The sequence below is a fragment of the Lithobates pipiens genome, unplaced genomic scaffold, assembly GCF_037356315.1.
Source record: "Lithobates pipiens isolate NorthernLeopardFrog02 unplaced genomic scaffold, aLitPip1_a1.2 Scaffold_16, whole genome shotgun sequence".
Classification (NCBI taxonomy): domain Eukaryota; kingdom Metazoa; phylum Chordata; class Amphibia; order Anura; family Ranidae; genus Lithobates; species Lithobates pipiens.
This window is the reverse complement of record NW_027507748.1, coordinates 236,212,201-236,238,298: the sequence shown is the minus strand read 5'-3', so window position 1 is coordinate 236,238,298 and position 26,098 is coordinate 236,212,201. Positions and strand designations below refer to the sequence as shown.

The following is a 26,098-nucleotide window of genomic DNA, read 5'->3' as shown; positions in this document are numbered from 1 at the left end:
GAAAATAAAGCATTTATTTATGTCGGATCTTTCGTTTTTCGGATTTTGTGCTTTCGTTATCGTTTGTCAAAACGAAAACGAAAATTGCTGAAATTCGGACAAAAATGCATTTGGACGAAAACGAACGCACATGTCTAATACCTATCCCATATAGATAGAGAGTGCTTAGAAATGGGGTTATTTATAGACTTACGATCCGCAAGTTGTAACCATAATATATTGTTTATAGGAAGAGGATCACAGTCTACAGCTTCAATGAGGACCCATAAAGGAATCTCTGTAGAAGTGATATTTTGTTAATTGAGATAATTGAGCTGCCTTATAATATATGTTAAAGTCTGGAAATCCCAAATCACCCAAAGCATTGGGGAGAACAAGTGTTGTTTTTTTTGTGAAGTCTGGGTTTTATTTTCCCCCAAGTAAATTTCATTTTTGTTGAATCAGCCTAAGAAAATATGCAGGAATATGAATCGGGAGAGTTCTGAATAAATAAAAACATTCCGGAAGAACAGACATTTTTATGATATTGATTTTCCCAAACCATGATATCGGCATTGATGACCAATTAGATAACGACCTTGTGATATTTTTTAATAAAGCTGGGTAATTAGCTGCAAATAAATCGGAGGGGTTAGGAGTAAACTGCACACCCAGATATGGGAGGCTATGATTTACCCACTTAAAGGGTAGTGAATTTTGTAAAGATTGTTTATCTTTCTCGACAAGTGAAATGTTTAATGCTGAAGATTTTTGAATATTGACCTTAAAGCCCGAAATAAATGAGAATTCTTGTAGTACAACCATAAGATTTGGGGCCGAAACATGTGGAGAAGATAGAAAAAGGAGAATATTGTCTGCGAATAAACAGAGCTTATGATGAAAGCCACCCATTTCAATACCTGTTATAGTGGGTTTCATCCTAATTCTTTGTGCTAAAGGTTTTATGAGTAAAGCAAATAATAATGGCGAAAGTGGACATCCTTGACGAGTCCCCCTCAGTATATTAAACTCGTCCGATTTGTACCCTGCATATCTGATATAAGCTTTGGGATCTTGATACAAATTAGAGATCCATCGTAAAAAATTAGGGCCAAATCCCCATTTGGAAAAGGTATAGTTTATATATGACCATGATACTGTGTCAAAAGCTTTCATAATATCTAAAAGAAAACAAGTGGGAATACGTCTTTTTTTAGCGGCATGTGACAGGAGTGTTGCACGTCTAATATTATCTCCTGCTTGACGTAATGGAATGAAGCCCACTTGATCACGATGTATAAGATTGCCTATAATAGTATTTAATCTGTTAGCTAGAATTTTGGCAAAAAATTTTATGTCCAAATTTAGTAACGAAATAGGGCGATAATTAGACCATATTGAATCATCTGTATGAGGTTTAGGGAGCATACAGATAATTGCAGTTAGGGTTTCTCTTCTAAAAGAATGACCTTCCAAAAGGGAATTAAAAGTGTTTGTCAAGACTGGAGATAGGGTGTCTACAAATGTTTTGTAATACAGCACAGAGAAACCATCAGGACCTGGCCTTTTATTTAGTTTCAGATTTTTGATAACTTCAGATACCTCTATAATTGACACTGGTTCCTCCATCATTTCCATTTGCGTTTTAGATAGTGTCGGTAGAGATATATGAGAGAAAAAATCATTTGCTTTAGAAGGGTCCAACTCATTATTAGAAGAGTATAAATTTTTTAATTGTGTTTTGAATTTTTGTAATATTTTTAAAGGATTATTTGTGTATACCCACTAGAGAGTTTCAGACGTATCGGTTTCATTGGGTTCTGGCAGGATTTTAATGCCCTGGCTAATAGTGTGTGAGGTTTATTCGCAGGGATATAGAAATTGTGTTGTGATCTCTTGATGGTTTTATCCGCTGCTTCAGTAAGGAATAGATCAAATTCCAATTTAGCTTTGTCAAGATTTATTTTAGATAAAGAAGAAGGGTTATTTTGGAATGCTGTGTGACATTTATTGAAATTTGTTTCTAAAGTCTGACAAAGGATTTTCCGCTCTCTGTTCAATATGTTTGCTTGCTGTAGACATATGCCACGGAGAAAAGGTTTGTGTGCTTCCCATAATGTAGTCGGAGAGACGTCAGGTGTGGAGTTATATTTTATATAATCTTTGAGCGCAATTTCAATATTATTTTTATGAGCTGGATTTTTGAGTAGGAAATCTCTTAATATCCATGTTGGATCTTTTTTTTTTGGAATTATAGAGGCAACAGTAATGTAAAGTGCACTATGGTCAGACCATGGGATGGGAATAATTTTTGTAGATATTATTTCTGGAATTAGCCCTATGGACATAAATATATGGTCTATCCTAGAGAATGAACGATGAAGGAACGAGTAATGTGTGTATTGTCTCTTGGTTGGATTCAATTCTCTCCAAGTATCTACTAGGTTATGTTTTGTAATTAGTTTTGATAAGAGTTGTTTGTCTGCTGTATGTGACTGTGGGATTGGTGATTTATCCAAAAATGGAAATATGGTCTGATTAGAATCTCCACATAGAATTGTAGTACCTATTTTGTGGTGTTCTATAGTTTGAAATAAAGAGAAAGAAAAGAAATAGGATTTTTGTTAGGAGCATAGTATTATGTAATGGTGATAGCGGTATCAAGTAGGTGACCTTCTGGATACTTGATTTCCTTCATTAGTGAAAACTGTGTATTGCGATGAAAAGCTATAAGCACGCCTCGTTTTTTAGAGGAGGCCGAAGCTGTGTATACTTAGGGGTAGTCTTTACTGAAAAATTTGGGAGTGGATTGTGACGCAAAATTAGTCTCTTGAAGGCAAACTATATGTGCTTTTTTGGATGAAAATGTGCGGACGGCTTTAGTGCGTTTGTGTGGAATGTTTAGTCCCTGAGTATTTAATGCTATGATGTTTAATGGGGCTATGGAGTTGGGAAAAGTAAATATATGTTGGTGTTTATGTTAGAACGTGTGTCATATAAGAAATTATTTGTCTCCAGAGTATAGGGGTGGAGGGAGGGAGGGGAAAGGAGATAATGACTGAAAAAGAAAATACAATTAATATACAATATTGAAATATATCTTAACATATCTATGTTCTTAATGTGTCTGTTGGGAGGAGAAAAACTCTCCCTCCAAGGGTACATGAGCCACTGTCAACTGCCCGGTGTACACCGAGCTGCTGAGGGTAGCAAGAGAGGGTGCAAGGAACTTCCCTGCAGAACACCAAGAGCCAATCATATCATTTCATTTTTCAAGCAAAAAATAAAAATGTAAGATTAAGGCAACCTCAGAGACAAAGAAGAGAGAGAAAAAAAAACAGTTATAATAAGGTGCCTAAATTATTAGGAACATTTCTTAAATAAGATTATGATAAAAATATTGATTGGAAGTCAGAGAAAAAACTCGGCTGTAGCCATTCTGTTGAAAAGGCAAGATAGTAGCCTCAGTACAGGTGTTTATCAGTCCATAGTGTCAGCCAGATCTGGATCCGGAGGTGGAGATTGTATGCGACTTCTTTTCTGTGGATTGTAGTCTTCTCTTCTGGAAGCAGAGGAGGGATTATCAGCATATGAGGGTGATTTTTGGCAAGTGTCCGCAGCATCTCTTGATGTGTTTATCATCCCTAGTTTCTGTAAAGTAGTTTGCAGGTCCTTAGCTGTTCGGCACATATATTTGTGACTTCGGAAAGAAAAACGCACTGAGAAAGGAAAGCCCCATTGGTAGATTATGTCATTTCGCTGTAATATTTGCAGTAGTGGTTTCAGGGTTCTTCTTTTGTTGATTGTAATTTGTGAGAGGTCTGTGCATAATTGATATTTATGACCCTGGAAAATTAGGGGATCTTTATTTCTAGCTGTATTTAGCAGTAGTTCCTTAGGGCGGTAGAAATACAATTTTGCGATAATGTCACAGGGAGGACCATCTGTTTTCTTTGGTGCTAGGGCTCTATGAACCCGGTCCATTTCAAGACGCTCTAGTGGGATAGCTGGTTGTAATTCTTGAAAAAGTGCAGTAATAGCACCGTTTAAATCAGTAACAGATTTGGGTATTCCTCTAATACATATATTGGAGCGTCTTGCACGATTTTGAAATCCACAAATTTGGATTGTAATATGTCATTTTCCTCTTTAAGAAAAGCCATTTCTGAGGCAATGTTAGATGTATAATTTTCCAGATCGTCTGCTCTAATTTCCAGTGCTGATGTACGCTGACCAAGTTCTCTAATTTCTTTAGTAAGTTTTGTGGTGATGGTATCTGCAGTGGATTTTAGTGATTTTTTAAGCAGATTTTCTATTTGTTTCAGCCTTATAGGAGGGGATAAGTCTTTTTGTGTGGAAAGTTCTAAATTCTCCAGAACTGACATATTTTTCTCAGGTATTTGGTTAGAGAGACTATGTGCCTTTAATGAGAGAACATCTTTATATAAAGCAGCAGAAGGGGCTGTCTGTTTGTTCTCCTCACTGTGCCTCCCCTCAGAGGCGGTCAGAGGAGACTCATAAGGTAGAAAATTAAGAAGAAAGCTCCGCCTCACACATACAGCAGTATGGCACTGAAACCTTCACCCTCTGAGGGGAGGCACAGTGAGTTGTCATAACCTAAAATCTGATCAGAAAGAAGAAATTACTAATTGAAACGTCTGGAAATGTGGATTTAGGCCATAAAAGCTCCAAGATTGTGTTTTCTGAGCATTTTTCAAGTTACTCTCGCTATCTATTTGGGAATAAGAAGTTGGTTTGGACAGGAGAAGTGAAACATAGGAGCCAGCCCTCTTTTAGGATTTAACAATTTGTGCTGTTCACCTTACAGCTGTAAGGTGATTATCTAGTACACTCATGGGCTTAGTGGACACCTGAGAATCACTAGTGCTTTTGAACACTATTTGTCACTTATGTGTGATGTTTCACTGACTTCGTTTGGAGGATTTGTTTCACTGCATATATAGACTTTCACTTCAGTGGCACCTGATATTTCAGATCGGGCTATATGCAATATTGTGGATCATGGACTTCTTTTATATCAATGTGCCACGCTTGATTATTTTTTATTTATTTCTATTTATGCTGATATTCTCATGTTTGATTATTTGTCCTACTATTTTTTCTTTATGATCACTGTGAATATTGTAGTTATTTAATAGCACATTAGCACTTTATATGGTATTGTGGCTATTTAGTAGCACAGCAGCACTTTATATGGTAGCACTATTCACTTTACATTTGAATAGATTTTTTTTTTTTCACATTTTATATTTATTTATTGCATCACATTAGTTATTGACATTTTCACGTTAGGAGCGCAACACCACTTTAGAATATTTTTTAAAAGTCCAGTATTAATAAATAAAGTGATAATTTCTTCTGCTGACATGCGGAGATGTGAAGTGTTTCTTTGCTTCAAACTCCATATGCATAGTGTTCTTGCCACCACATGCAATGCTTGCTCACCTCCTTAAACGACCCTGCTAGGGGTCAAACACGCCTTGCTCTCTCCCTTCAGGAAATCCTCACTGGTCCTTGGTAACTTCTGTTGGACTCTCAAAAAACAAGCAATGGTCTATATCTGATAAGGGTTCCTTCCACTGTGCTACTTCAGACTTGAATCCAGTGTAACCCACATTAGCTGCCGGTAGTTTTAAAAATACATGTAAAAAACAGAAAGTGCCTCCAATAGTGCAGTTTCCAAGGATTAAAAATGAACCTCTCCACCCCAGCTATTATACAACTCTGTATTTTTATATATTTATATAAAGTTGTTTCATCACAATGTATGATTATTGATTTTGGTATAGGTTTTTTCACTTATGTGTGATTATAATATATTAGATATTAGTCTCTGTGTGCAGAGTGAGTTGTTGGTTTGCAGTACGTGATTATTTGTGTGAATTGGCATTATATTTAGCGCCACTTGTTCCACAATTTAGAAGGGAAATACTGTACACTTTCTGGATTACACTGGATTCAAGTCTGATGAAGCACAGTGTAAGGAACCCTTATCAGATATAGATCAAGCCTTTTGCCGACTCTAATGCCCCATATACACAATCAGAAATTCCGCCAGCAAAAAGCGAAGTGAGCTTTTGGTCGGAAATTCCGACCATGTGTATGCTCCATCGGACTTTTGCTGGCGGAATTCCCGCCAGCAAAATATTGAGAGCAGGTTCTCAATTTTTCGGTTGGAAAAAGTTCAGATCGGAAATGATGATCGTCTGTACCAATTCCGACATGCAAAATTTCTATGCATGCTCAGAAACAATTTGACGCATGCTCTGAAGCATTGAACTTCATTTTCTCAGCTTGTCGTAGTGTTGTACGTCACTGCGTTCTTGAGGGTCAAAAGTTCAGAGAACTTCTGTGTGATTGTGTGTATGCAAGCCAAGCTTGGACGGAATTCCGTTGGAAAAACCATCCAAGTTTTTTCCGACGGAAAATCTGCTCGTGTGTGTGTATGGGGCATTACAGGTTTTCTTCTAAGATTGCCCTGTATTTGGCTCCATCCATCTTCCCATCAATTCTGACCAGCTTTCCTGTCCCTACAGAAGAAAAGCATCCCCACGACATGATACTGCCACCACCATTTACCTTTTTGGTTGTGACATGACAAAATGTGGACAATTTTAAGGGGTTTGAATACTTTTTCAAGGCACTGCATATACCCTGTAAGCATTTAATACTGACTGCCTCATTTCTTGAGGCCCTAAAATGCCAGTGCAGTACAAATACCCCCCAAACTACCACTTTTTGGAAAGTAGACAGTCCAAGGTATTTAGTAAGGGGCACGGTGAGTGTTTTGAAGTTGTAATTTTTTTCCCACAATTCTTTGGAAAATGACAAAATTAAATAGTTAACCAATTGTTTCTCACACACAGAATAGGCATATTTGTAACTACAACCCAAAACACATTTTGCTACTCCTCCTGAGTAAGGAAATACAATCATCCAAGGAGGATCTTCAGGTGTTCTAGGGACATAAATTACCCATCCAATTTCCTCACTACCTATCACACTTTTGAAGGCCCTGGAGCACCATGACAAATGAAAACACCCACAAAAGACCACATTTTGAAAAGCAAACTCCCCAATGTATATTCTGTGAAGCACAATGAGTCTTTTGAGCATGTTATTTTTTTGGAAGTTTTTGGAAAATGTCCAAACAAAATAAAAAAACACACAGTTGCACAAAGTTGTCAATTTATAAGTTATTTGTAACACACAGCATGGACATATCCTGATTTATGCTTAAAAATGCATTCTGGTTCTCTTCCTGACTATGGTATTACCCCGGGTGACACTTTTCACAGCCTAGCTAAACAAAGAGTAAACACAAGATTACCTTTGATTTTAGTTCTCCGCAGAAGAGAGCATTGGTCCAGGAAGCAGGCCTGGATGTGGTCAGCAACAGCCAAAGGAATAATCCAGGCAGCAGGCAGGAATATGGTCCATAAACAGGCCAGGGTCAGTACAGAAAACAGGCTGATATATAGACAGCAGGCAGGAACATGGCCCATAAAAAGTCCTCGGTCAGTAAAGGCAGCAGGCAGAGTCAGCACAGCCAAAGTATTGGTCCCTGCAGCAGATAGTCTGCACTGAAGGCTGCGGTGACGGACACATTGATAGGCTGACCTGATGGCTGCAGTTACAGGTATTCTTTATTCTGGGGCAATCAGGGTAGTGATGGGTACAGTACACAAGGGGTTAAATCTGTAACTTACTGTTCCCAGATTCTTCTCCTCACACAGGATCATTTGAGGAGAAGAAGAAGCTGATAACCGTAAGTTACAGGTCTTTGTTTACAGTTGTGTTCAGCTGTGATTGGGACATGCATGAGCTGCGAGACTGGGAGTATATATCATATGATGTCCACCCAGAAGGATGAAAGGCCTGCCCAGCCATCACTCTGCTATAGGCTGGGCGGAAAGAAGTTAAGTTATAAATGAATGTGTTCTGGACAAATCCATTAGACTCCTAGAATGTGCCTAAAACAAATACACAGAAAAAAGAAGTATCCTCTCCAGGAATATTTCAGTGTACAAACCAACTTAATGTAAACCAAAATAAAGTGCTCATGCTGCATTCAATAAATAATTAAAATTGATTCAAAAGTCAATTGAAATGTGTTATAGTTTGTAATAATCTAGACTTCAACCTAAGAATGGCTCCTGCTTTTTCTAATTGTATGGTGCTCCACGTAATCCTCCTGGAATGGTCAAGTAGTTAATCTTATTCCACCTCACATTATTCTCTGGTAGTAACAGTCCTGAGGTTCACTTAAAAGGAAGCAAGAATAAATAATGTAGTGCAATACGCCTTTTCTTTAAAATCCTGCCAGAATAAATAAAATATGTTGCACTCACATATACCGGTGTCCTTGATGACTTGTCGACTAAACTGTACGGGAGCGCTGCTCAGGAGCCACCGTGAGTTCCAACTGGTGGAAGTTGGTCACAGGAATCAGGATCAGCACTTTTTTGGAGAGGGTAGTACAGCCTCTCTTATATTGAAGATCAATGCTTGCCTAAACTATCTTTTGAAAGATGGGAATTAAAGATGAAATTTAAAATCTGTCCTTGTGCTGAAACGTGACTTAATAAGTCAAAGGTCACCATGCTGTGTCCTTAAAGTGGATTTTTACCCATAATAACGTGATAAAAAATAATGTTCTTTAGCAAGGAACATGCATTCTACATTAATAATTATGCTACCAATATTAGTGTGTGCTGTAAATTGCCTCCAGCAGTGCTACCTTTTCTTCTTGCTGGAGGCTGCTATTTTTCTGAAGCCTAAAGCTCCAGCTGTAAATCATAAATTGGAACTAAACCCATCAATTTACCAGTCAGTTTCAACAAACAGTTTGATTTGATTGTGTCTTCAACCAAACTGTCAAACCATCAAATGGCAGGTGACCTAACTGACCACATGTGCAGCACCATGGCAGTTTCAGTTCAAACAGAAGCAGCTTTCTTGGCTGTAAAGGCTAGGAGGGTATAATTCCGCTTTAAGGATGTCAGCAGATTGACCTCTACAGACTTGGCAGTGCCTAAAAATGCCTAAAAATAGAGAGAAACTGAACACATGCAGAACAGTGTGTTATTGGATTTGTAAACAGTATAGGGACTTATGTTTTATATTATACATAGTTACACCTGCAAAAGGGGCCAGCTGGAAGTGATCTAGCAGGATTTAATTTTCTTCTTAAAGTTCCACTTTAAGAACCTATTCAGTTACAACTTATTATATGGTATAATCTGTTAAAAGTGCACAGATACTACACAGAGATACTACTACAGGGGTCTCAAACTGGTGGCCCTATATATATATATATATATATATATATATATATATATAGTATCTCACAAAAGTGAGTATACCCCTCACATTTTTGTAAATATATTATATCTTTTCATATGACAACACTGAAGAAATTAAACTTAGCTACAATGTAAATCAGTGAGTATACAGCTTGTATAACAGTGTAAATTTGCTATCCCCTCAAAATAACTCACACAGCCATTAAAGTCTAAACCGCTGGCAACAAAAGTAAGTACACCCCTAAGTGAAAATGTCCAAATTGGGCCCAAAGTGTCAATATTTTGTGTGGCCACAATTATTTTCCAGCACTGCCTTAAACCTCTTGCGCACTGAGTTCACCAAAGATTCACAGGTTGCCACTAGAGTTCTCTTCCACTCCTCCATGATGACATCATAGAGCTGGTGGATGTTAGAGACCTTGCACTCCTCCACCTTCGGTTTGAGGATGCCCCACAGATGTTCAATAGGTTTTAGGTCTAGAGGCATGCTTGGCCAGTCTATCAACTTTTACCCTCAGCTTCTTCAGCAAGGCAGTGGTCGTCTTGGATTTGTGTTTGGGGTCGTTATCATGTTGGAATACGAAGGGAGGGGATCATGCTCAGCTTCAGTATGTCACAGTACATGTTGGCATTCATGGTTCCCTCAATAAACTGTAGCTTCCCAGTGTCGGAAGCATTCCTGCAGCCCAGACACTGACACTTCCACCACCATATAAAGAGATGGGGTTACCACCGCTCCAGGTAGGTCTGCTAAAACAAAAAGGTTTTTTCTTCAAGAAATGAAGAGCCCCAGGTGCTGGCTAATGCATATAGCAAATGAGGGTGAGTAGAAAATTCTGGACAGCCACACTCCAAATGAAACTTCTCGTGCCTACCATAGCTATGAGTAAGCACTACGTTTAGTGTGAAACCTGTCAGTGTTTTTGGTTCTGTATTACTTTGCTGTGACATGTACAGTGTGATTCTGATGTTCTAATAAAGGCACAAGAAGTTTCATTTGGAGTGCAGCTGTCCAGAATTTTCTACTCACCTTGATTTAGTTCCACCACCATGCTTGAGGCAAGACATGCTTATCTTTGTACACCCCCCTGGTCGCCACCACACAAGCTTGACACCATCTGAACCTAATAAGTTTATATTGGTCTCATCAGACCACAGGACATGGTTTCAGTAATCCATGTCCTTAGTCTGCTTGAATTCAGCAGGCTTTCTGTGAATATTTACAATGTGCAGCGTATGGTCTGAGCACTGACAGGCTGACCCCCCACCCCTTCAACCTCTGCAGCAATGCTGATAGCACTCATACGTCTATTTCCAAAAGACAACCTCAGGATATAATGCTGAGCACATGCACTCAACTTCTTTGGTTGACCATGGTGAGGCCTCTTCTCAGTGGAACTTGTCCTGTTAAACTGCTGTAAGGTCTTGGCCACCGCGCTGAAGCTCTGTTTCAGGGTCTTGGCAATCTTCTTATAACCTAGGCCATCTTTATGTAGAGCAACAATTATTTTTTTCAGATCCTCAGAGAGTTCTTTGCCATGTTGAACTTCTAGTGACCAGTGTGAGAGAGTGAGAGCGATAACACCAAATGTAACACACCTGCTCAACATTCCACACCTTAGACCTTGTAACACTAATGAGTTACATGACACCGGGGAGGAAAAATGGTTAATTGGGCCCAATTTGTACATTTTTCATTTACTTTTGTTGCCAGCGGTTTAGACATTAATGGCTGCGTGTTGAGTTATTTTGAGGAGACAGCAAATTTACACTGTTATACTAGCTGCACACTAACTAAATTACATTGTAGCAAAGTGTCATTTCTTGAGTGTTAATAATAAAATATTTACAAAAATGTGAGGGGTGTACTCACTTCTGCGAGATAGTGTACATACACACACATACTGTACATACATACAGTATATATATATATATATATATAGCGCTACTACAGTTGGAACCGCAGTATTACTGTCCAGGTCTTCCTTACAGCCAAGCACCCAGGTGCATTTACACCTTTCTTCAATGACCAGCGTAGGGGGTCTTGTTTTTTGTTTGTTTTTTGTTTTGTTTTTTGGACAATTCAGGTTAATAAGAGGTGGTGTGATACTCCAAAATAAGAACTATGTACAACTTGAGAACTTGGTATTCTTTTCTGAGCAAGCTATAATGTCCTGGCTTGTAAAAAAAATAGACTTAAGTAGTAATTAGAACCACAAGAGCAGAGTCCCATCATGTCAGTGATTATCTAGACAAAGCTATTCAAGGCACCAGCTGGTGTTCCCTTTAACAGACCCACAGCCAACTATAAGGCACCAGAGGGATAGCTAGAGCACAAGGCCCCCTCACAAGGCCCAAGGACAGATAATGGCCTCCTTCCAATCTTTCAAGTGAAACCTTCCAGTGATACCAGACAGATCTTTGACAGACATCTCTCCTCAGTCAACTTCTCCTTAAAACCCGGGTCTCAGCATTCCTCCCCACAGGTCGCCCACCTGAGTCCTCTCCAACAGCAGCTTTTTCCTGGGAGGGCAGTATGGGCTAGCTACAGCTCAGCTTACAATTTCCTGATCAAGTCGTTGAGTTCCACACGCACGCTTACTTTATATTAATCATGATTAATCATACAATTTTATATTTAGCAAGCTTGTAATTAATATTATAATATAATATAATTCCTATTATTGTATTATGAATTTAGAATTTATCATTTCTACAAAGTCCAAGTACAATTGTTGCATTCACTGGATGGAAGGTATAGGTGTATAGGCCACCAAACAGGCATCATTTCACGTGCCAGGCAGACAAAAACCTTACAGAGGAGAGTACATTTATAAAGTCAAATTGTATTAATTTATAACAGCCAAGGCATATGTCATATATATGATAGACAGTGTTCTTGTCTTGTTCTGTCTGCACAATACATAAGACAATAATCAAGTGCTGGTCCAGAGTACGCCCTCAGACTGGGGCCATATATAAACTTCGTACCCCTCCTGCCCTTGTTTGCTATAGTGGTATCCTGTGTACCGGGGGCTCAATACCACCATAACTGCTACTATAATTTTAATGTACAATGTAGGACCTCTGAGAAAACATTTGCTTTTGGCAGGCCCTTAATCTAACACCACCAAATTCAAGTTGTCATAAGGAACATATGTCATTATATTGGCACAAATTAAGATGTTTATTGGTAACATTGAAATCCCAATTGTAACATTTTCTAGGTACAATATGGTGTCGGAAAGCAATTGCAGAAAATGCTTGGGTACCAAAAAGTGGAGTGATCCTGTCCCAAAATGTGAAGGTAAAAACTTTTATTAAGTCAACATATAATGTTTTATGTTAGTAGGAATCATTTAAACATTTACACCTTAAAAAGGATGAGAAACTACTTACATAGTTGCATAGTTGGTAAGGTTGAATAAAATCACCAGTCTATCCTGCTCATCGTTACGTGTGTGTGTGTATGCGCATTTATGTCATTAATATTTTCCATATCCCTGTACAAATGTGTTCACAAAGAAACGCGTCTAAAAGGTTTTTGAATTTGTCTACACTCCCTGCTGACACCACCAACTGCAAAAAGGGAGCTCCACATCCTTACTGCCTTAACAGTAAAGAACCCCTTACGTGGTTTAAGATTGATCCACTTCTCATTCAACTTCATTTTGTGGATACGTTTCTTTTTTAGAGACCTTCGATTAAATAGTGTTCTCCCAATGGTAGAGTCACAATTTAAAGATTTGTCATATCCCTCTTACCTGCCTCAGTTTTAACTAACCAATGCATTTAGATTTTTTTTTTAAGTGTGGAGAGCAACATGGGGCTTGTTTATAACAGTTGGTGAAATAATTGGTAAACCCTGACACCCATTATTACTGGGACAGGAAGTGAGAAACAAATCCCCTAATGTGGAATAGCAATAATAACCTGACAAAAGTTTTAACCTATCACTTTTATGAAGTTGGACATTAAAATGGAACAATGGACAAAGTAAAAGAGCACAAATATAATGCAGTCTTTACCCAGAAATAGCACAGCAGTCCCAACAACATAGCTTTGTTACCTGTTGATGCTGCCATTAGAACAGTTATTTGTCCACTTTCTATAAGTTTCTAACACTGTTCTGCAGTGAAATTGCACAGCGGAATTAACACCCTTTAGACAGTGTAGTCTTAGATGGGCATATCAATTTAAATCAACTTTAAGTAACGGAAAAATTACAGCCTAGCTCCAGCTAAATTTGAATAAAAAATGAATAAAAACCAACTATTGTAAGCCTTTCAATTTCTCTGGAATGCTTGGTATGTTAAAAGGAAGTGAAAAATAATGGCTGTACAAGCAACATATACAGGTAATAAAACAAGGGAAACTCAGAAAAACAAAAACAGCTTTGTTATTGACACATTGCACAATTTATGATTTTTTTTTTTTTGCCTATAGTTCCACTTTATTTCTTCCTTCCTTTTTTACTGCAAACAAAGGAAAACCTTTTGAATGACCTTTACAGTCCAATCATCACAGGCAATGCATGAATTAGTTTAAACTGTGCAGTATTTTGGAAAGGTAAAAAATTTATCAAATGTGAGTTTTAGCATAGAACAAGTTGAGAATAGTTTACTATATGAAAAAAAATGTGACCCAACTGAATTCTAAAACAGATGAGAGGCTGTGAATAAATCCAAAGGCTGGATTATTTTCGATTTCAATCTTTGTACATCCTGAGGGTTCTCACAGGGGTTAAGCCGCGTACACACGAGCGGACTTTTCAACGTCCAAAGTCCGACGGACTGAGTCCGTCAGACTATTCGATCGTGTGTGGGCTGCAACGGACTTTTGACTCGCCAAAGTCCGAAGGACTTTAGAATATGGAACATGCTTCAAATTTTCCCGACGGAACTCCGCCGGACCCGGGTCCCTTCGAAAACTCCGCTCGTGTGTGTGCTATTCCGACGGACTAAAACCGACGCTAGGGCAGCTATTGGCTACTGGCTATGAACTTCCGTATTCGAATCCAGTCGTACGTCATCACGTTCGAATCCGTCGGAGTTTAGTGTGATTGTGTGTGGCCAAGTCCGCTCCGCCGAAAAGTCAGTCAGAACTCCGTCGGAACTCCGGCAGAACTCCGAAGGAACTCCTTCGGAAGTCTGTCGGACATAAGTCCTCTCGTGTGTACGGGGCTTAACAGTGCTTCTCACTCCATTTCTTTAAGTTTCACAAGGTATCATTAGAGCCTACAGTTTGAAACCTAGGTTTCCTCCTTTCCCTCTTAAGGCACACTCTACCAGATCTGTTAGTACTTTATTGGCTTTTCAGCATCAGGCATCTGTTTCTCAGATTTGCAAGACTGCCACCTTGGGCCTTTGTTTACATGTTGTTAAAGCGGAGTTCCACCCTCAATTGGAACTTCCGCTTATCGGAACCCTCCCCCCCTCCGGTGCCACAACTGGAACCTTTCAGGGGGGAGGGGGGTGCAGATACCTGTATAATACAGGTATCTGCACACACAGTTCCCAGGACACAGCGTGGACCAGTCTCATTGCGCTGCTCGACTCACTCATGTGCAGTAGGGAACCGGGCAGTGAAGTCGCAGCGCTTCACTTCCCAATTCCCTGACAGAGGATGGTGGCGGGGGCAGCCGAGAGACGAGCGATTGCTTGTCATCTGCTGCCGACATCACTGGACCCTGGAACAGGTAAGTGTCCATTTATTAAAAGTCAGCAGCTGCAGTATTTGTAGCTGCTAACTTTTAATATTTTTTTTGCAGGTGGCACTTCTCTTTAAGTTTTACTAGGTGGATGATCAGTCCTCCACTGATGCTAGTTTCAGGCATAAGATGCTACAAGCTGCTCTGAGACTCTCAAGCCTTTCTTGACCCTTTTGTTATGTGGACCTGTTTGAGTTGTTTGCTGTAATACCCACCCCTCAGTTGGACTGTTTTTGGATGTCCTAATTGTAATGATTAAAAATCAAATGTTCTGCAGTGCACAATGTCAGGAAAAAACAGGAAAATTCATTACATGGAGTATAGTAGGGGACACTGCAGCCTTCTCCTCTTTTGCAAGTGTCCAATCAGTTAAAGGTAGCTTCATATAACCCAGGAATTCTGATTAAAAGCCTGCACCACTTACTGTACTCCAAGAAACAGATTTTACTGTTATTTCAAGTCTAAAAATTATGTGTACTTGAGAAACACCAAAAAACAAAGATACACAAAATTGTAAATAGACAATGACAGGCACCATGGCTGTCATTGATTGATTAAATGTCATCATTCAACCACACATCAAGTGGTTGCATGCAGATCGGGACAAATGAGCTGCCCTGGATATCTGTCCATGGGTGCTCATCTGTCCCTAACCTGCTCAATGTGCAGTTATATGCGGACAGTTTGTCATCCTGTCATTGATTTGTACATTTAGCTGCCCATGTCTGATTGGAAACTCCTGTGTTACCCAATACAATTAAGTAAATTAAGTTAGCTTTGTTTAAAAAGTCAAAACTTTCCAACAGTTAAAAAAACAAAAAACAGTCCTGACATAATAATACTGCACCACTCTACTCTTCCAGACTTCCAGATTAAAAAAAAAACATTATACCACTTTCTTAGTGGTGGTTATTCTGCATGACTGATGTTCACAACTCCCTTCAAATATAGTTGAGGTAAAACACACAATAAGCATAGGAAAGTTACTAGAAGATGACAACAGCTGGAATCAGGGCACAGTAATTAACCGCATTGTTATCCTTCAAAAATTTCTCTCAAATGTTAGAATACAGTTTAGGTTTTTGAGTCATGGTGGGGCCAGGGGTGGACTGACAACTCATGGGGCCCCCAGGCAATAGAAGATCATGGGGGCCCCTTGGTCTCCACACTCAAGCCAAACCTGCACAGGGAGACACTGGAGAGAGAACATACACACAGGGGGACACTAGAGGAAGAACGCACACACGGGAACACCAGAGGGAGAACGCACACACACACACACAGGGACACTGGAAGGAGAATGCACACACACACACAGGGGGGGACACTGGAGGGAGAACGCACACACACACAGGGGGGGACACTGGAGGGAGAACACACACACGCAGGGGGGGACACTGGAGGGAGAACGCACACACACACACGGGGGGGGGGGACACTGGAAGGAGAACGCGCACACACACACACAGGAGCGACACTGGAGGGAGAACGCGCACACACACACACAGGAGGGACACTGGAGGGAAAATGCGCGCACACACACAGGGGGGGGGGCACTGGAGGGAGAACGCGCACACACACACAGGGGGGGGCACTGGAGGGAGAACGCACACACACACATGGGGGGGCACTTGAGGGAGAACGCACACACACACATGGAGACACTGTACGGAGAACGCACACACACACACACACACATGGGGGCACTGGAGGGAGAAGGCACACACACAGGGGGACACTGGAGAAAGAAGGCACACACACAGGGGGACACTGGAGGGAGAAGGCACACACACAGGGGGACACTGCAGAGAGAAGGCACACACACAGGGTGACACTGGAGGGAGAAGGCACACACACAGGGGGACACTGGAGGGAGAATGCACACACACACGGGGACACTGGAGGGAGAATGCACACACACACACACATGGGGACACTGGAGGGAGAACGCACACACGGGGGCACTGGAGGGAGAACGCACACACAGGGGGAAACTGGAGGGAGAACGCACACACACACAGGGGGACACTGGAGGGAGAAGGCACACACACAGGGGGACACTGGAGGGAGAAGGCACACACACAGGGGGACACTGGAGGGAGAACGCACACACAGGGGGACACTAGAGGGAGAACGCACACACACAGGGGGACACTGGAGGGAGAACGCACACACACAGGGGGACACTGGAGGCACACACAGAGGGGGACACTGGAGGGAGAACGCACACACACACAGGTGGACACTGGAGGGAGAACGCACACACAAAGGGGGGCACTGGAGGGATAACGCACACACGGGGGACACTGGAGGGAGAATGCTACACACACAGGGGGACACTGGAGGGAGAAGGCACACACAGGGGGACACTGGAGAGAGAATGCGCACACAGTGGGACACGCACACAGGGGGACACATGCACACAGGGGGACACATGCAGGATGCGCATACAGGGGGACACGCACACAGCACAGGGGGACATGCACACAGGGGGAGGGAGAGCACACACAGGGGTACACTGGAGGGAGAGCACACACAGGGGTACACTGGAGGGAGAGCACACACACATGGGGACACTGAAGGGAGAGCACACACACAGGGACACTGAAGGGAGAGCACACACACACAGAGGGACACTGGAAGGAGAACGCACACATGGGGGACACTGGAGGGAGAATGCACACTCACAGTGGGACACTGGAGGGATAATGCGCACACAGGAGGACATGCACACAGGAGGACACGCACACAGAGGGACACTCGCACAGCACAGGAGGACACGCATACAGGGGGACACTCACACAGCACAGGAGGACATGCACACAGGGAGACACGCACACAGGAGGACACATGCACACAGGGGGACACGCACACAGCACAGGGGGACATTCACACCGCACAGGGGGACATGCACACAGGGGGACACACACAGCACAGGGGGACACACATATCACATAGGGACACGCACAGCACAGGGGGACACGCACAGCACAGGGGGACACGCACACAGCACAGGGGGACACACACACAGGACACTTACACAGCACAGGGGGACATGCACACAGGGGGGCATGCACACAGGACACTTACACAGCACAGGGGGACATGCACACAGGACACTTACACAGCACAGGGGGACATGCACACAGGACACTTACACAGCACAGGGGGACATGCACACAGGGGGACATGCACACAGGAGGGACATGCACACAGGAGGGACACATGCACACAGCACAGGGGGGCATGCACACAGCACAGGGGGGCATGCACACGGGGGACATGCACACAGCACACAGGGGACATGCACACGGGGGACTCACACAGCACAGGGGGACACGCACACAGGGGGACACTCACACAGCACAGGAGGACATGCACACAGGGAGACACGCACACAGGAGGACACATGCACACAGGGGGACACGCACACAGCACAGGAGGGACATGCACACAGGAGGGACACATACACACAGGAGGGACACATGCACACAGGGGGACACATGCACACAAGGGGACACATGCACACAGCACAGGGGGGCATGCACACGGGGGACATGTACACAGCACACGGAGGACATGCACACGGGGGACTCACACACAGCACAGGGGGACATGCACACAGGGGGACACTCACACAGCACAGGGGGACATGCACACAGGGGGACACACACAGCACAGGGGGACACGCACACAGGGGGACACACACGGCACAGGGGGACACGCACACAGGGGGACACGCACACAGCACAGGGGGACATGCACACAGCACAGGAGGACATGCACACAGCACAGGAGGACATGCACACAGGACACTTACACAGCACAGGGGGACATGCACACAGCCAGGAGGACACTGTGGGATGGGGGCCCATACATCTGTCTGTACCCCCCCCCCCACATCATGTGTGGCAGCCCTGGTGTCTCGGCTTCATTCACTGAGTCACTTCTAATGGTTCGCTGCTCCGCGCCGGCCCCTCCACTCTTCTCGTCCGTCCCAGGTGATGTCACGACGCATACAGTACAAGCACCTGGCCTGGGATGGACGGGGGGGGAAGGAGCGGCCGGCTGGGATCAGCGCACAGTTAGCATCTGCATCACGGCATGTAATTCAGCCGCTGCAAGTGGCCTCTCATATGCCGAGTCTGGGCCCCTAATGTCCGCGGGCCCTCGGGCGGCGTCCGAGTGACCGACTGGTCAGTCCGCCCTGAGTGGGGCACCTTGTTTTCACAAGTAGTTCTTCCCCTTATTTCTATTTCTGTTTTATTACTCCTTTTCCTCTTCATTTCCACTATTGTCTCCTATAAGCCATGGCAGGTAGAGTCTGTGGTTGCCTCAACAGGCACATCCTTACATTGAAAAAGGATCAAGGAATCCTAGTAGGTCAGAGACTCAGCATTAACATATAATGTTGAGCTGCAGCAAGCAAGACTAGTAGCATGCATTGAAAGGTAATTTACTATAGAGATAAAGCTACCACATAAAAAAACTCTGGTTCAGCCACACCTTGGGTACACAGTCCAGTTTTGGTCACCAACCTTCAGGAAAGATGTCCAGAGAAGGACAATAAAGCTAATAAGGGGACTGGAGGACCTTACTTATGAAAACAACTACAAACATTAAACTTTTTCTCCCTGGAGAAGAGGTGCTTAAGAGGGTATTTGATTGCAACATGCAACTCTTTAAATGATAACTCTAGCATTGTGAGGAAACTATTTAATCTAAGGTCTCTAAAGAAGACCCACGGCCAATGAAGTTGGATGAGAGCTGGTTCAATCTTAAACTGCGTACTGTTAGATCAGTAAGGATATGGAACTCCCTTCCATAGTTGGTGCTGTCAATAGGAAGTGTAGATAAAAAAAAAAAAAAGCTTTAGATGACTTTCTTAGAAAATAGTGGGGTTAATTTACTAAAATTGGAGGGTGCAACATCTGGTGTAGCTCTGCATGGTAACCAAGCAGGTTCTACCTTTAGCATGTTCAGTTAAGCTTTGACAAAAAAACTGGAAGCTGATTGGTTTTTATGCAGAGCTGAACTCTCCAGTTTTAGTAAATCAACCCCTGTGTTTTTATACCATTTCCCAGCTGGAGATGGAATTTTCAGAATTTGATCTGAAATCCACCCATTTCCAATAAGACAACAAAGGCTGCAGAGAAAACTAAGAACCTAATTATATTGCTGGCCTCGTAATAGTATAATAGGTATATAGTGTAATGGTATACCTCTTGATGATGAATTATAAAAGTCTTAGTCAATTTTATTGTTTGTTTTTTTTAGTTTAAAAAGTAAAGAAATCATTTTGAAAATGTTATTTTTAATCCAATAATTCCTAATATCAAAAGGAAAATGGAAAATATTGGTGAATTTTTGTGGCTGTGTTAGGTAAACTGGTTGATGAAGCAAGGTCACAGACACAGTCTGCCAAAGCTCATAAAAGGAGCTGGCAATGGGACAGGTTGGAAAACCTTGTCCAACCACTATGATGTCTGATGCCGCGTACACACGATCAAACAAGCGGGTGGAAAAGTTCGGCAAACTCAAGTCCGCCGGACAATCCCCCCGTGTGTAGCCTCCGGCATAATTTTTTGACCCGAAAGTACGGCGGACTTAGAAAGTAGTTTTACACTCCAATCTTCCCCCCGGACTCGCATTTCGGCGGACAATCCAGCCGTGTGTGTGCCAGTCCGCCGTACTTTTGAAATGAACGGACTTTTCCCGCCCGGAGAAAAGTCCGCTCATTTCGAGCGGGTCTCCAGGTAGGCGGGGCCCGCGAAGGATACGCCGCTGGCCCCGCCGCCTGGTATGGACTTAAAGGGGAACCCCAACGCCTAAAAAAATCGCCGTGGGGGTCCCCCCAGGTCCACATCAGACCCTTGTCCGAGCACGCTACCCGGCCGGACAGGAAAGGGGGGGCGAGCGAGCGCCCCTCCTCCTGAGCCGTACCAGGCCGCGTGCCCTCAACATGGGGGGTGCCTTGGGGAAGGGGGGGCCGCGCGGCCCCCCCACCCCAAAGCACCTTGTCCCCATGTTGATGAGGACAAGGGCCTCTTCCCGACAACCGTGGCCGTTGGTTGTCGGGGTCTGCGGACGGGGGGCTTATCTGAACCCGGGAGCCCCCTTTAATAAGAGGGCCCCCGGATACCGGCCCCCCACCCTATGTGAATGAGTATGGGGTACAATGTACCCCTACCCATTCACCTGTAAAATGTACAAAAAAAAACACAACACACAAGGGTTAAAATAGTTTTTTGCACAGCTCCGGGGGTCTTCAGTCTTCGGGGGTCTTCTCGCCGGACTCCTCCGCTGTCTTCTTGTAGCTCTTTTACTAGCGGAGGAGCCCGGCTTTCTTCTTCGTCGCCGTGGCCTCTTCTTCCGACTTCGGGGGTCTTGTCCCCCTCTTCGGTTCTTCTGCCGGGCCACCGCGCCTTCTTCTAGCTCTTTTACAGGCGGTGGGGGTCTTCGGGGGTCTTCTCGCCGGACTCCTCCGCTATCTTCTTGTAGCTCTTTTACTACCGGAGGAGCCCGGCTTTCTTCCTCCGACCCCTGAAGTCGGAAGAAGAGGCCGCGGCGACGAAGAAGAATGCCGGGCTCCTCCGCTAGTAAAAGAGCTACAAGAAGATAGCGGAGGAGTCTGGCGAGAAGACCCCCGAAGACGGAAGACCCCCGGAGCTGTGCAATAAACTATTTTAACCCTTGTGTGTTGTTTTTTTTGTACTTTATTTTACAGGTGAATGGGTAGGGGTACATTGTACCCCATACTCATTCACATAGGGTGGGGGGCTGGTATCCGGGGGCCCTCTTATTAAAGGGGGCTCCCGGATTCTGATAAGCCCCCCGTCCGCAGACCCCAACAACCAACGGCCAGGGTTGTCGGGAAGAGTCCCTTGTCCTCATCAACATGGGGACAAGGTGCTTTGGGGTGGGGGGGCCGCACGGCCCCCCCTTCCCCAAGGCACCCCCCATGTTGAGGGCATGTGGCCCTGTACGGCTCAGGAGGGGGGGCGCTCGCTCGCCCCCCCCTTCCTGGCCGGCCGGGTAGCGTGCTCGGACAAGGGTCTGATGTGGACCTGGGGGAACCCCCACGCCGATTTTTTTCGGCGTTGGAGTTCCCATTTAAGACCATACCAGGCGGCGGGGCCAGCGACGTATCCTTCGCGGGCCCCGCCTACCTGGAGACGCGCTCGAAATGAGCGGACTTTCCTCCGCGTGTGTGGGCGAGTCCGTTCATTTCAAAAGTAGGGCGGATAGTACGGCGGACTTAGTATGCCATTAGTAGGCTGAAAAAGTGCCGTGTGTGGGCAAGTAGCCCGTTCGGAAAGTCCGACGGACAGTCTGGCGGTAAGTCCGCCAGACTAAGTCCGTCGGACAGACGGCTACGTGTGTACGCGGCTTGAATGAAGATATTAGCAGCATACCACCTGCTTTTCCTGCTCCATAGGCTGGTTGTCGGATGCCACAATTTGACTTTAGGGTCCCAGGGTCTGGTGCAGATGACTGAAGGGTGTGCAGGCATTTAAATCAAATGTTGGTGCCACATATGCGCTATCAAATCTGGTGCACTGGGAGCACCTTCTAAAATATGAGTGTGGTATTTGGAGTGTGTTATTTAAAATAGTGTGTTTTAACCACTAGAGATGCGCGCTATAGCCGAATGACGGCTACAGCGCGGTCTGTGAGACTCGCCTGATCACAGTTCCGAGCAAGGGGTCGATTCCGACCCCTTACCACGTGATCAGCTGTCAGCCAATGACAGCTGATCATGTGACAAAAAAAAGCCGATCACCGGCGGCCGTGATCGGGACATCAGTCCCGATCATGGCCAACTTATCAGTGCCCACCTGCCCCCTGCCAGTACCAGACAGTTATTAATAAAAGTGCCACCCAGCAGTGCCACCCATCAGTGCCCATAGTGCCATACATCAGTGCCATACATCAGTGCCATACATCAGTGCCCACAGTGCCATACATCAGTGCCACCTATCAGTGCCCACAATCTGCCTCAACAACGGTGCTGCACCTCAGTGCCACATATCCGTGCCCATCAGTGTCACCTACCAGTGCCCATCAGTGCCCATCAGTGCTGCCCAGCAGTGCCACCTATCAGAGCCACCTATCAGTGCCACCTATCAGTGCCCATCAGTCCCATCTATCAGTGGTACCTATCAGTGCCACCCATCCGTGCCACCCATCCGTGCCACCTATCAGTGCCCATCTTTGCCCATCAGTGCCGCCTTATCTGTGCCCATCAGTACTGCCTTATCTGTGCCTGTCGGTGCCACCTTATCTGTACCTATTAGTGTCGCCTTAACTGTGCCTATCAGTGCCCACCAGTGCCGCCTATCAGTGCCCACCAGTCCGCCTCATCGGCGCATTTCAATGAAGGAGAAAAATGACCCGTTTGCAAAATTTTATAACAAACTATTAAACATGATTTTTTATTTATTTTTTGCATCTTTTTTTGTTTGTTTAGCAAAAAATAAAACTCCCAGCTGTAATTAAATACCACCAAAAGAAAGCTCTATTTGTGGGAAAAAAATGATAAAAATTTCATTTGGGTACAGTATTGTATGGCCGCGCAATTGTCATTCAAAGTGCGTCAGCGCTGAAAGCTGAAAATTGGTCTGGGTAGGAGGGGGTTTAAGTGCCCAGTAAGCAAGTGGTTAAAAAGATAAAGCACTATTCACATCTATGCATGTTGCTTTTGAGCTTTTTTGCAGTGCTTTTTGCGGTGCTTGTCGCGTTTTTGGACACGCGTTTTTACCTCGATTTTGCCGCGTTTTGCGTTTTTTTTTTTTATTCTTTTATTTATTTTTTCACGGTGGTTGCTTAGCAACCAGATATATACAGTGAAAAAAATGAAGAAAAAAACTCAAAACGCAGCAAAATCGCGGCTAAACCGCGGTAAAAAAAGCGGTACTTTTTGATGCAGGTCCATTGACTTCTATTACATGCAAAATGCTGCATTTTGCATGAAAAAAAGTCCCCGACCCTTTTCAAAAACGCAGAGGCACAAAAATGCACTGATGTGAACATGTTCCATAGGGACCCATGTTAAAAAATTTCCTTGCATTTCTGCAAAATGCATCAAAAAACGTGTTAGTGTAAATCAAGCCTTACTGTACATATGGCTGAGTGAAGGATCTATAAGAAGGAGGAGGAAACATTCCTGCTGTTGAGTCCCAGAAGAAGCACATCCAGTCCCCATGTGAGGGACAAAATTGATAATAGATAAAATGAGAGTATATGATCGATTCCCTCAGGTGAAAACACAACCGGTGGAGGATTGGAGAACTGCATGAAGCAGATTTAGCACAGTAATAAAGGACTATCACCTAATGTGGCACTTATGAACACCGTATTGATTTACATTTATAGTCCCAATTGGGATTTTGCATATATACAATATCTGATTTGTGTATTTCTGGTGTGGTGCATATATTAGAGGTATCTTCAGAGATTGTAACACTTTTATGATAATATTGAATTTTTGAGTATCAGCACACTGTATTGTACATTTAAAGGTGGAACCCGGCACCAAAATTTGATTTATATATGTTTATTCACATGTTGATGAGAGTGTGGTAGGTGTGAGTGATTCACTATTTATAAAAGAAATTTGATTTTAGAGGTCATATATCCCTTAAAGTACCAATACATAGCAGCGCTCAGTTTTACAGTATTTGATTTTTAAAATGATCTAATTATTGTTGCTTAAAGAAAAAAGCCAGTTGTGTTAAAATTAACACTTACTGGGGTGTTATTTTTTTCATATACATTTTTTTTAACCTTTGCCCATAAAATATAGTACAGCTATAGTAATTAATATTGGTTTTACACTGTATAACACTAATGAATGCTTTATAGCATTAGCTGAGATGATTGGTGAGATAATTTTAGTTGAGTGAAAATGATATGTAATAAAAAAAAATCACATCTAGTGAATATTAACCACTTTCAGACCGGACCATTTTGCTGGCTTAAGACCAGACCACTTTTTGCGATTCGGCACTGCGTCGCTTCAACTGACAATTGCGTGGTCGTGCGACATGGCTCCCAAACAAAATTGACGTCCTTTTTTTCCCCACAAATAGAGATTTCTTTTGGTGGTATTTGATTACCCCTGCGGTTCTATAAACAAAAAAAGAGCGACAATCTTGAAAAAAACGCATTCTTTTTTACTTTTTGCTATAATAAATATCCCCCAAAAATATATAAAACATTTTTTTCCTCAGTTTCGGCCGATACGTATTCTTCCACGTAAAAAAATCGCAATAAGCGAATGATTGGTTTGCGCAAAATTTATAGCGTTTACAAAATAGGAGATAGTTTTATGGCATTTTTATTATAATTTTTTTTACTAGTAATGGCAGCGATCAGCGATTTTTATTGCGACTGCAAAATTATAGCGGACACATCAGACATTTTTGACACATTTTTGGGACCATTGTCATTTATACAGCAATCAGTGCTATACAAATGCACTGATCCCTGTGTAAATGACATTGGCAGTGAAGGGGTTAACCAGGGGGTGGCAGTGTAGGGGTTAAGTGTGTCCTAGGGGCGTGTTACTAACTGTGGGGGGCTGGGCTTTGTGTTAGTGAACACTGATCTCTGCTCCAATCATAGGGAGTAGAGATCAGTGTCACTTATTGCTAGGCAGAACGGGGAGATGCTGTTTACATCGGCATCTCCCCATTCAGCCTCCCGTGAGACGATCATGGGTATCCCCGCGACCGGACTCACAGGGGTCCCGACCGGTGCATGCCACCAGCGGCGCGCACGCGTTGGCAGGGCGACAATTTCAACTGGACGTACCTGTATGCCAGTTTGCCTGCCCGTGCCATTCTGCCAACGTACATTGCCATGCGCCAGTCGGGAACTGGTTAAAGCAGTGTTTCGCCCCAAATTTTTGTTTTAAGATAAAAATACCCCTAGAAAAGTCATGCCTAGTGCAATGTAATAAAACAGTATGCTGTAAACTATGCCCAGTTTTGTATTCATGCAGCATCGTTTACTTACTTTGTGAAGTTCCTGCACAGTGGGGCATTCTCCGGTATGGGCACCTGAAGCACCTGAAGCAGCA

The 26,098-nt window shown here is 43.5% G+C and overlaps 1 protein-coding gene across 7 annotated transcripts in view; it reads left to right on the top strand.

Moving 5' to 3' along the window:
* LOC143982461 (C4b-binding protein alpha chain-like) overlaps positions 1-26,098 on the top strand; it is a 505,748-nt gene that overhangs the window by 450,466 nt on the left and 29,184 nt on the right. For all 7 annotated transcript variants that reach the window (XM_077481187.1, XM_077481191.1, XM_077481190.1 and 4 more), the window contains one exon: positions 12,533-12,612. In XM_077481187.1, the coding sequence (XP_077337313.1) occupies positions 12,533-12,612 (80 nt within the window). The remainder of the gene's footprint in view (positions 1-12,532; positions 12,613-26,098) is intronic.